Source organism: Ceratotherium simum, chromosome 15 (assembly GCF_057802395.1).
Source record: "Ceratotherium simum simum isolate JZ-2026a chromosome 15, ASM5780239v1, whole genome shotgun sequence".
Lineage (NCBI taxonomy): Eukaryota > Metazoa > Chordata > Mammalia > Perissodactyla > Rhinocerotidae > Ceratotherium > Ceratotherium simum.
The window spans coordinates 51012635-51025454 of NC_141914.1; the positions used below are offsets into that span (position 1 = coordinate 51012635).

The 12820-nt window shown below is 34.8% G+C and overlaps 2 protein-coding genes across 15 annotated transcripts in view; one reads left to right on the plus strand and one right to left on the minus strand.

Annotated features, from left to right (window-relative positions):
* PHC3 (polyhomeotic homolog 3) overlaps positions 1 to 9440 on the plus strand; it is a 77283-nt gene extending 67843 nt beyond the window's left edge. For 7 of the 8 annotated variants that reach the window (XM_014783194.2, XM_004424755.3, XM_087440038.1 and 4 more), the window contains one exon: positions 486 to 9440. In XM_014783194.2, the coding sequence (XP_014638680.1) occupies positions 486 to 640 (155 nt within the window). In that variant the 3' untranslated portion in view covers positions 641 to 9440. The remainder of the gene's footprint in view (positions 1 to 485) is intronic. The other variant, XR_015554505.1, reaches the window with a different exon arrangement.
* Positions 9441 to 10731: 1291 nt separating this feature from the next.
* Positions 10732 to 12820, minus strand: part of GPR160 (G protein-coupled receptor 160) — a 38973-nt gene continuing 36884 nt past the window's right edge. For 6 of the 7 annotated variants that reach the window (XM_087440046.1, XM_087440048.1, XM_087440045.1 and 3 more), the window contains one exon: positions 10732 to 12223. In XM_087440046.1, the coding sequence (XP_087296172.1) occupies positions 11138 to 12151 (1014 nt within the window). In that variant the 5' untranslated portion in view covers positions 12152 to 12223 and the 3' untranslated portion in view covers positions 10732 to 11137. Of the gene's footprint in view, positions 12224 to 12424; positions 12468 to 12820 lie in introns of all 7 variants that reach the window. The other variant, XM_087440047.1, reaches the window with a different exon arrangement.

Below are 12820 nucleotides of genomic sequence, written 5' to 3' on the forward strand. Positions count from 1 at the left end.
TGAGAAGATATTTCTAAATTGTTACTTAAATGGCAGAACATATATTTTATTCCTGTGTACCTGTGTGTGAAGGACATATTATACCAAGATGAGTTCATGAGGTATAATAACTAGTTAATCCAAACTTGTTATATGTGTGGCATGCTTTGAGGTGACACCATCTTCCTTTTTGTGAAAGTATGTTATATCTAGACTGATCAATCTGTACATTTTACCTGACTTACTAATTATTTCTGTAATATTTTTAGAACAAGAATTGTAAGTAAATTGCTTCACCTGGATTTTGAATTAATTCTTATTTTCAGAATATCAAGAAATACTCACTTCTTCAGGAGTGAACCCAAGACTACAATAAATAAATTTCATTTGTTTCTCACCCTGTATTTCAGATACTCAGACCCAGTAAGAGCATAACTGTGACTGTTATGAGTAACGTCTAATTGTTGTGTATTAATTCTAACTTCCTTGCTCTGATGAAATTCCAGGCTGCCAGGATATCGCAGATGAGTTCAGAGCACAGGAGATTGATGGACAGGCCCTTCTCTTGCTAAAAGAAGACCACCTCATGAGTGCAATGAATATCAAGCTAGGCCCGGCCCTAAAGATCTGTGCACGCATCAACTCTCTGAAGGAATCCTAACAGTATCATGAGGCTTTGCAATAACAGCAGTTTTACTCTTCTTAAACAAACTTGTAAGGTAAAGGCTCAAGTTGGCCTAGAATATCACTTACTGTGATGGATAGCCAACCACATTGGGATCTCTGCATCAAAAGCTGACATTTCTTTTACAGATATGGTAATTCAACATACATTTTCATAATTAGCCAACATTGGTGAAATTAATTTCACAGGTTACAACATTGAAAGACTTGCTGTAGAGGGCCATGATATTTTTCAAAGAAACGTGTTATACTAGATAATTTTTTAAAGGTGATGTTTATCATTAATATAAAGAATCCTTTTAAAAGTAATTTAATAATTTACATTTCTCCTCTTTTGATTCAGTTTTCTTATACATTTTTCTACCCTATAAGTTTTCTATAGGTTGTCATGAGAGATATAATTTAGTAGTCCAGTGACTGGAATTGTATGCAATGAGATATCATTGTGCATTTTAAAAAACATGTCTATTAGACAATTGCTTTGTCTATAAAAAAGATTGCATTCTAGCATGAGTAATACTGATCTGGAAGTCAGAAGAGTTGGTTTCTATTCGAAGCTTGACCAAGAATTTGGTGTGACTGAGAAAGTTAGTTTTCCTGTAAGCGTTTGTACGTTTAGAGCAGTGGTTCTCAACGGAGGTCAGTTTTACTCCCTGGGGAACATTTGGCAATGTTGGGGGACATTTTGTTGTCATAGCTTGGGGGTAGTGAGGGAGAGTTGCTATTGGTACCTAGTGCCTGGAGGACAGGGATGTTGCCAAATATCCTACAATGCACAGGACAGCCCTCCACAACAAAGAGCTTTCCGCTCCAAAATGTTGGTAGTGCCAAGGTTGAGAAACTCTGATGTAGGAGTGATAAATGCTGCTCTTTTTCACCCCAAGGGATATTTTCAAAAGATAGGACATCATAAGGAATATATTATACAATGGAAGTATTTCAGATAGCATTAATGTTCTGCTGAAGTATTTTTCCCAGTTTTATGCATACTAGAAAAAGGGGAAAAAATCCATTAAATTGGCCTAAAAAATGAGGACTAATCTACAAATAATTTGACTCTTAGAGAGTACTGATTCACATTAATTATCTTTCACATCTCTCTGCGCCTCTGCATTGATGAAGGCACAATATGATTACACCTTATGAATCAGTTAGTGCACAGCCTTTGCTGGCAAGGCAATAGCTTGTAGCGGATATGTGGTCGGTCATTGGATTTTTTCTAAAGTTGAACATGCTGGGTCTAGCTAGAATGCACATTCCTTTTTCCTTGACTAAACCCTTGCATGCTTCCTGCAAAGCACTTACCAAGTGAATCTCTTGGATAATCAGATCTAATTTTGTATGTACACGTTTTAGGGGAAAAAATTTTGAAACAAAACCTTTCACTGAACAGTTAGTGTTCTTTTAGAATTATGACACTAAAACAAAATTATTGTGGGAGCTGTGAGAGCTTTATGGTCCTGGACTTGAAAAGTTTGTTTTAAGCTTTTTTTTAATCTTATCTTTACCACACAGTGGAAATGTTTTAATAATTGAAGGAACATACATAGATATTTGGCGGAAAGTCAATAAGTGGGGAAGAGTCCAGGGGTTTCAGTCATTGTCACTGCTCTTTTCAAAAGGATTGTGTTGAGCTAGTAGAAGACTAAAGATGTCATTAAAGACATCACAGATATTTATCTTTTGGCTTTGTGTACATTAGAGAATGTTGATTATTTTTATACAAAAATACAGCGGGTAATTTTTTTAATCTTTAGATGCCTCTTGTTTGAATGTATGCTTTGTGGGATTCTTTTGTGTAGTAATGTTTTAAAAAAAGATGTTTACTGATAGTTATGTGTAGGATTAGAATGTGTAATATAGTGTAAGGCTCATGTTCCAGACCTACAATAGCTTGTAGTCTATGTTACATATTTCTTTATATCACCTTTTTAATTACTGGATTCAAGTTTCAAGGAAAGGTAGGTACTCTGTAGTCAATTTTCATATATTAGCAGTTAATCATTGTGACAGAGTTGTCACATGCTTGACTTTTCCCCTCATCTTGCAATTTAAGAACACAAGTATAGGCTAAGCATTGTAGGAGCACTGTATGGGGGATGGGGGCACAAAGGAAAATCTCCCCTGGAATTAAAACTTGATCATAGATAATCCACAAAGAATTAATACAAAATTGATTTTCAGGGGATAGACTCCCCTAGCAATAATGATTACCTCCTATAACTATATTATCTGTAGCTTTTAAGGTGTTCACTTTGAACTGTTACAGGTTCTCCTTTTATTTACTCCCTCTTCTCGTATCAGTCATTATGTACTTAGCGAAAGCCCCTTGTGCCTAGCACTGTGTCAAGTATCCAAGAAAGCTTACAAGAGAGGTTTCCATTTCAGAGCACCTTATATCTTAAACCTTATAATAATGTTAAGAATAGTCCAGATCTTCTGTTGTCCGCACTCAAAACATACCCAGAAAATATACTTGCTTTTTTCAAGTGAGTTGTTTTATTTAGAAATGGCTCATTTGCTTTCAGTTGGTAGTTTTCTTCATTGATGATGTTTCTTTCTAGATGATGTAACCATCTTAGTTTCAAAGCCTGTTATATATAATGGAAGTAGACAATAGCACTGGGTGTCCACCTCTCTCCTGAGCTTTAAGCATAGTTTTAGTATGATATAGGTGGGGAGAGTGCTAGTATTTTCATCTTCCTTCATATTACTAATTGTTTTAGGATTTTGAGTAAGGAGAGGAAATGACAAGCAGAAAGCTGACATGGGAAGTTATTCCTGCTTCTTTAAACTGATGCACTCTTTTCCCATTGAGGGAAAAAAAAACTCTACCAGTTTGAAATTTTATTTGCTTTAAGCCATGTGTTCTAAAGAAAGTAAACAAGCTGAGAGAGCTGGTTTGTAAAAACTTGATACATGACGTGGATTTTCATCAAGCCTTGTGCAGGCCTGTGTCTGACACAGCTATGCATCTTTGATAGAGTCAGGATAGTATGAGACAGAGTGCTGTCCCAAAACCCGTCACTTTTTAAGTGGCATGTAACTCTTTCCATGATGGTACTTTTAATTTGCTGTGGCATCCTCTAAACAGACATTTTTTTTTAGTCCCAGTTTAAGGGCTGTCATCTAAGAGTAAAGAAGGAGGAATGGGAGGAAAGACGTGCTAGTGAAGAAGCTTGAGAAGGGGAGAGACAGACGAGAAGCCTGCCACTTTTTTAGTTAATTCCACTTCAACACTGAACAAATTTCTGCACTTTGCACGTTAATATTCATGTTTTACCTAGTTTTAAATAGAAATTATTTTTTTTTAGGTAGCTCACTGTTTATTTCCTGGTGTGTTGAAACACTTAGAACTATATGAAATAAGTATCGTGTCCATGCCTTTGAATATTTTTGACATGGTTAATCTTCATATATGCAGTGTGAAATTATAGTCAGACATTTATTCCAATACCAGTCTTAGATTGAAATCTGTCATAGTGCCCCATATTACTGACTTGTTCCCATTATTTGCATTTGCAAGGTTTTGGTACCACCATGACACAAGTATGGTAGGGAGGCAATATACGGATTGTATAGTCTTGGGTTGTGTTTACATGTGTGTAAACAATTTTGGAAAGAATAAACTATTATAGTTGTAGGTGAATGATGCTATCCTCAGAGCCATATCCATCCTCACAGCCATCGAATGGCTGGATATACTCTTAAAACATTTAAAGACATATTTTCAACTAGAAGAGCCTGGTTCTATTTTGTGGTTTGAAGATCCTCACCCTTAGTGAATGGCAGGAAGACATGCTGCCAGCGTGCAACTGGCATCGAGCTTCAGCTGACAGCACGGAAGGGCCTCACTCACCCCTCACCTCCCCTAAAGCCTCCTCAAGCCCCAAGGAAACTGCATGAAAACTTTCTTCTTAGACCTTTGCCTGAAGATCCTTAGAGAGGATTTCGTAGTGGGGTTAATTTTAGGGAGGTAACTGGGGCAGGACTTTCTAATACCTAATAATCACGTTTCAGTGCAACTTTTGGGCAGTGGAAACTGGCCCGTCTATGCACAGTGTTTGCTCAGTCTGCTTCCTGTGCACCATATGTGTAACTAGCTGGGCCTTGAGGAAGGGTTTCTAGGGGGAAGGATAGGGAAGTAGAAGAGGAGACAAATTAGGAGGAAAAGCATTGTAGACCCAAGAGGATAGATAGTACAGTTAACTGAATGAGGTCATGTAGTGTAGATATGACCTTCAGTAGTTCAAAATAATAATTGTAATGGTTGGATCCCATTATCTTATTGGATCCCATAAATTTTATTATGTCAAGATCTACCTGTAATCACACTCCTTTCACTCTTTCTATCAAGTGATCCTGCCTTTAGGAGCATATTAATAGTTCCAGTGATACATAAGTTAGTGATTTTTGACTTCTGAAAAGGTGACAACTATTATGTTATAGTTGGAGAACATTTGTCAAAAACTCAAAGGTTAATTGTTATGATTGAGTTATCAGAATTTAAGAGGAGAGAGGATCCATTTTCAGATACCACATAGTTGAATCAACCTTGTAGACTGTTATAAAGAAAGGCATTTTTAAGGTAGTATTTTATTTGTTAGGTTGTGTCTCAGTCTAAGCATTGGATGACTAAGAGCTATAGGCTTCTCTTTATTAATGTGGATTTCAGTGAACACACCTACCTCTCTTTCTTTGATGCACAGTAGTGTGGATCATGAAATGAACTGTTTAGTCCACATTCACCCATATTGGTATTTTATGAATCTATTTAGAAGCATTTGATTTCATCTTAAAAATTGTGATTCAATTTAGATAAGCACAAATATAGTATTAGGAAAAGTAAATATGCAATCTTACTAGAGTTTAATTTCAACCTATTATAAGCCGTACATCTTAAAAAATTCTTTGGGAAGATATTCCTCTTTTGTTAGAAGTTCATAAAATGCATCACTATATAGTTTCCTTCACAGCAGCAATACAAGCCATTTCTTCAATAAAAAATGTTTAAAATTGTATTATCTTCTTTGAAAAGTTTCGTGAATTTTTAAGAATTTTAAAGTTTTACATATTATTTTTTAGAGCTTATTTAATCTATTTTAAAATAATACTATAGAAAGCTTTTATTTGGAAGTTGTAAAGCACTACTACAAATATAATTATTGCCATCATATTCCAGAGCAAAATGCTTGGCTTCTTCTGAACTTTCACTTTAGTACACGTACGTTAAATGGGAGTGACCACCCTCCTTTTCCGGTCTGGAGCCCAGCTTCTCTAATGGAAGCTCTCCCTGTCTGCTCTCACACAGCAACACACCCCTCTTAAGTGCCATGTTTATGGAACCTTTTGGGAAATGTTTTCCATGAATGTTGCATTTTTCCCTTTTTATAACTTGTAAACATTTAATTTTATTTAAAGACAATTTTAATCGCAGATGTTGGAGAAGAGGTACATTAGAAAAATATTTTTTTCTACTGCCTTTGAAAAGTACAGTTGCTCTCACTGATAACTGGTGGCGTCAGTATGAATCCATAGAAAGAAAACCTGTGCAAAGGTTTTAAAATGTATTGTTTAAAAGAAGTAATGAATGAATTTTAATTTGGAAAAAAAATCAGTATAAATTTAAAACAGTTATGCTAACATGGCATACATAGTTTTAAATATAAGAGTAATGTAGTAAGTCCTTTTAGACCAGCTATTTAAATTGACTCCAGTAATCTTAAGGATTGATAGTAGCCATCATTTATTGGCTTAAAAGTTATACTTTAGGGAATATTATCAGTGTTAAATTCATATTTTATGGAGCTTTAATTGATGGAGGTGAAGAAGTTGGTATTTATAAAAGAGTGGTGGGGCTGGTACTGAAATAAACATCAACCTGTTTTAGAAAGAAGAAACTTTTTTAGTCTTGCCTCAAGCAAACCAGAAGTGTCCACTGCTTAAAATCTTTGTTTAGAATGCCGTGTTAAAAGTTGTAATTCTTGTTTTAGGTAATACTAAATAATATACTCAAGTAGTTAATAATAGATGAACATAATCATTAAATTAACAGACTAATGAAGATATAACACTGGCTGGGAGACTGGGGTTTTACTGCAGTTGGTGAATTAGCTGTGTGACACCTTAGGTGGTTACTTAGCTCTTCACCTGTTTCCTCTTCTGAGTCTGCAGTACGGAGCCTATACTACTCGAAATGGGGATTTTGGTTTAAATCATCTTTAAGGTACCTCCCAGCTCTAAAACTACGACTCTAGGCCACATAATGGGGTATTTTTAAAGTTGCGCCTACTTAATTCTTTCTCTTTTTAATGGTGTTCATTTCATACTTAAGAGCTTTTGCTGAAAGATAATTATTTATTAAGGTATCCATTTCCTGGGTCACCTACAGTCTTTGTTCTCCTAAAGATTAAGGTAGAAAATTTATACAGACAAGCAAATGAGGCCATTTTTCTAAATGTTTCTTGCTAGTTAACCACTGAACGTATAAACACATGTGACCATAGTCATTCATGACATTTATCCATGCATTTAGCAAACCATTTGAACATTTACTATGTGTAGTGTGGTGCACATGACTTAAGGAACTAGTAATAAGTAAACAGAATCTTGCCAAACAAAATTTTGTGGCTTAAACAAACCTGGACATAATTATTATTACTTAATGTACTGAACGTAAAATTGGAACTGAGAGGGAAGTTTTTATGCTTTGGGTAAAGGATGAGGCTAGATGACATGTAAGAGGTCTAAGTGAATTTCCTCACAGTTCCTACAACACATTTCACATATTAAACATCAAATCAACCATATAGATTACACAATTAAGGGTACCTAACATTAAGGATTTACATTTTGAAACTGTTGTGACAGCCCCTATTTCTAAGAATTATTTTGATATATGAATCTAATCCAGAGGTGTTGCTATGCAGGGTGTGTGACAGAACAGTAAAAAGAAGCTGGTGCTGATTTACTATATATTTTTAAGTACAACAGCTTTACACCCAGTATTGGCAGTGAAGTAATTTTCTGAAACTGAAAAATCTCAAAGGAGATTGCTGAACAGGTTTGTTATTTTGTTTTAAAGCAAGAAAGATCACACAAAATAAAATTTATCCTTATTACAAATATCTACTTTTTAGAAAGCACACATATATTACATAGTAAAAGGGTTTCCTTTAAAAAGCAGAACTGGTAAACATAAAACAGTTCCATGCTTGAATTGACAAGTTATTTGAGGAGTAAACATTGAATGGGATGGATTATTGAGTAAAGGTTCCTTACTACTGGGGGATTCTGTGAATTATGTTGTTAATTCCTATTGACACAGCTTTACATAGTAATATCACTTGATACTAATGCTCTCCATAAAGATACAAAATGAAAATATCTAATATTATAAAGATCTTTTATGCATCATAGTCACAGCTTTTTAAAGCAGGAACATGTCCAAATACATGTTAGATTAGAATGTATAACAAACTGATTGAAATTAGGAACACTGACATCCAAATAACCAATCTGGATTTAAAAAATTTTCCCATTGTACTGGTTAAAATGTACTTTTAAAATGTTTTAATTCAACTAATTTTTCAAATATTTTATGCTGTTAAAATATCTATTGCATAAATACTTTTTGTATATGTATTCTTAAATTTTAAAAAGTCAGCGGAGTGTGCAAAGATATAATTTCGGATGTCTAATTTCTGAGATGTTTAGCCAGATTCCCAATTACCTCAATCAAAAGCTTGGTCTTGATTTTGATTGAGGAAAAGTTAAAGTAAGTTTAACTTACTTTTTCCATAGGAAAAAAAGTTAAAGTAAGTTCCAAAAACTATCCTCAGAGTAAGGCATGAGCTCATGAAGGCTGGAGTTGTAGACAGCAGTGTGCAGGATGGAAACTGACACTGGTGGCAGGCATTTATTTCAAGCCTCTTTGTTGAATTAGTGCTTTTTGTCTTCTTGTTAAAAAAAATTTTTTGTTGTTTTAACAAAGGCAAATTGTTTTGAAAAACTTTTTTTTTAATTTTTATTTTTGATGCTTCAAGCATGTGTTAACTTTTTTTTTTTTAATTCCCCCTTTTGGTTCCTCCTATTGTCCTAAAACAGGACTTTCATATTATTAAAACCTCAAAAGCTGATCCTCCCAGGATGAAGAGCATCACCAAGGGGAAAGAAAACATTTTTTATCTTTACAGAATACAAATGTTAACATTATATGTAGATGTATTCTTTACATTGGATATTGTATTAGAGTCCTCCTTACAGGAAATGAAATAGTTTTAGCACTCTTAGCATTAGTGTTCCTAGATTGGTGTCTGTAGCTACAGTTTTAAAATGTATAACCTGAAAATGAAGTTAATTTTGCATTATAAGAGCACACCATGATCTATGTAAAAAGATTGTCCATTTGGTGTATTTTTTTAAAAAAGAGAAAGCACTTTCATATTAACAAGTAGCATGTGTATGAATTTTAGATTTTCATATTTGTTGTGTCTGTATTCAGTGAAGTAAAATTGAGCATTCAGATGTTTGTTGATGGCGACATTAACTGTTAAATTAAAGCACCTTATACTCTGCTGCTTAAACTTGCTTGTAATTGCACCTTTGTTACCCTGCACATTTTCACATAGAATATTGTTGTAACATTGCTTCATGTAGGTCTGGAGGAAGGTTAGTGGGCCTACAGGATCACTTATTTATATTGTTTATATTACAATAATATATTGTAGGTCAGTTGTAAGTTCATTTCTTTACAAATAAAAGCCTCTTCCATTTGGCTGGTCTTTTGAATAATTTTTCTTTTTTTCTTTAAGCTTATGAGGCATGGGGAATACTCTAAGTAAACAAACAAAAAGCTTAATGAGGGGTTTGAAGTAGTTATAAATTTTCCTGATTTAAAATCTGTACAGAGTATAAATCTTTACTAATTGAGTACAGTATACTTTAAAAATATCTCAGTCCCATGTTATGGCCAATTAGAAAGCAGTACTTTCAGAGGAAAAGTAACAGAAGTAGAGGGGGCCAGGTTCAGACAATGACAGATTAAACAATATCTATGTATAGTTTAATTCACAAAGTGACTTGCGATTATTCTGCCGTTAAGATTGCTCTACTGCAGTAGTTTTCAGCCAGGGGCAGTTCTGCCCACTGGGGGAAGTATGGCAATGTCTGGAGACATTTTGATTGTCATGACTGGGGAAGGAGGTGCTACTGGCATCTAGTGGGTAGAGGGCAGGGATGCTGCTAAACATCCTACAATGCAGAGAGCAGCTTCCCACAGCAAAGGATTATCCAACCCAAAATGTCAAATAGTGCTGAGGATAAGAAACTTAACTTTACTTTTACAGTGTGGTATGTTGCCAATGTGATTGTGATTTGACATGCAAGTATGTGACATAGAAGTTATAACTGAAAATGAACCTGGTATGTCATGGAAAGAGACCTAGTCACTACTCCCAGTTTTGTAAGTTGAGCAACCAAAATTTTTCTTCCAGAATAGCTGCATTAAGAACAGAGATATAGGGCCGGCCCCGTGGCTTAGCGGTTAAGTGCGTGCGCTCCGCCACTGGCGGCCTGGGTTCGGATCCTGGGTGCGCACCGACACACTGCTTCTCTGGCCACGCCGAGCCCGCGTCCCACATACAGCAGCTAGAAGGATGTGCAGCTATGACATACAACTATCTACTGGGGCTTTGGGGGGAAAAATAAATAAATAAAATTATAAAAAAAAAGAACAGGGCCGGCTCCGTGGCTTAGCGGTTAAGTGCACGTGCTCTGATGCTGGCGGCCCGGGTTCGGATCCCGGGCGCGCCCCGAGGCACCACTTCTCCGTCCAACGCGAGGCCGAGTCCCACGTACAGCAACTAGAAGGATGTGAACCTATGACATGCAACTATCTACTGGGGCTTTGGGGGGAAAAAAAATGAATAAATAAAATCTTTAAAAAAAAAAAAAAACAGAGATATATTTTTAAAAATAAGCTAAATTTAAATTGAGCTAATCTTCCTCTTACATTAAAGAATATTTATACCAAATCATTTTAAGAAAACCATCTTAATTTTCTTGCTCTGAATTTTCATAAAAATGTTTATTAAAGTTCATATCTTAAAGTTGGCAGTGAATCTCAGGTTTACATAACAGTTTGCATCCAGTAGTTTTTTGGGTAACACCAACATCAGTATGGCCAAATGTTAACTCGTTTCACTTTTGTTAACAAATGAATATTTTTAACATGAGTGTTCCTGAACAGGTATAAAAATTTTCTTGGATTTTGTTTAAAAAAAATAATATCATAGTCCCAAAAGACACATTCTGAAAAGGTATTAAAGTTAGGTGAGGGGAAAGCTTCAGTTCAGTTCGTTCCTTACATGTCCTGAGTCATCATCCTTTCTTCTTCACAAAATTATGATTCTTATTGTAGTTGTAAGATTTTTTTTTTTAGTTGTAAGTTTTAATTAGTTTTAACAAGGAAACATTAAATTATTATTGATATAGGCTTTTCAATTTGCTCAAGATTATGAATTGTAAGTGGAATGAAGCAGCATTTCCAGTTGACAAAGGGATCCACAGGTAATGCTATGTCTCGTAAATCAAGCTTGTGACAATTAAACCAATAAACGGTAGCAATGAGAAAACTATTGACAAAGTATAACCACGGAATGTTCATCTCAATATATGCTGGAATCTGTACTTTAAGTAAAAGGATAATTACTTGAAGAAGTACAAATGGTAACCAGGTACCAAGAAAACAGATAATGAACTTAGGCAAGAGTATTTTTTTAGAGCTCACAGTATAACTAGAGTGGGATGAAAAGGGAAAATATAAAATAGTCTCATTCATATAGGAAGTTACCCTCATAGCCTGTATCAAGGTAATAACTTCTGACCAAGAGGTTGTAAAAGCCATAAATAAAATCACCACAATGAAAAATGACAGCCAGTAACTCTGACTGCTAATGTAGAAAGGACATTGATGAGAATAAACGTTCTGTGCCTTTAGGCTTTGGTAGATAGTTGGATCTCCTAAAACATAAGCAAGGACTGAAATCCAAATTAAAATTACTGTAAAAAAATAAAAGAATTTTTGACACTTAAATGGAAGCTTGGTGGTTTTAGAGAAATTCAAATAATAGTCTACACAAGCTATCAGGAAAACTGGATAATGCAAAAAGCCATAAGTAAAAGAAATAATTTGAGTAAATAGGCAGATGTGGTATGTAGTAAACCTAATGCCTAAAAGTACAAAATCCCTGAAATAGGATATAATGGAAATGTTTACCAAAAGTAAAAGATCGATGAACGTTAGTGAAATGCAAAAGTACTCCATAAAATTCTGATAGGTGTTTTTTCTTCTCATTACTAATGTGAGGATATTTAATAATATTTTCCCGAGTATAATCAAGAATAGGAGACAGTTTCCATCTAGGGGCTGATTTGTTTGATGTAACTGGTACTGAAAAGAGCAGTTCTCTGAAGAAAGAGCAGTCATATTTCTAGTTAAATTTCAGAAGGCTTGCTGAAATACATACGATAAAACACTGCTTCCCTTTATTTTCCATCCCTGCAAAGAAAAGTGAAAAGAAAACCTTGATGTTATTTTGATGCTATCTCTATTTTAAAACTTTACAAAGCAAGCACCTCTATTCTCAGAAATCTGATTTAACCCAATCATTTCCCCCAAATAAATATATAAATAGGAATTTATATTTTTCACGATACTTAGAGACTACAGAATATGATCAAGAAGAATTAATGTGTATACCTTGGTCATTTTTTGAGACCCATATGGTCCAGAACTTTAAGATCTATAACCAAAATATTACATATAAATTACTAAAACTTCTATATAAGTACAGGTTTTAATAACTTGTAAAAAGACATAGAAAAATACCTTTATCTACCAGAGCCAAAACACAGGCTCAAAATAGCAACCTGATAGTAATTCTCAGAACAATCACTGAGAGCTGTTAACCCAGTCCCACTCTGACTCCAGACAATATGACCCCACCCCCGTTTGTTTTTTTGTCAGTGAAATTTAGAGGTAATGCTTATGAGGCCCTTTAGTATAGCAGTTTTCAAAGCTTTTTAGCTGCAGGATCACCATTCAGATTAAATCTCTAAAGCTCAAAGATATAAAACAGATGGTTCAGCTGAAAAT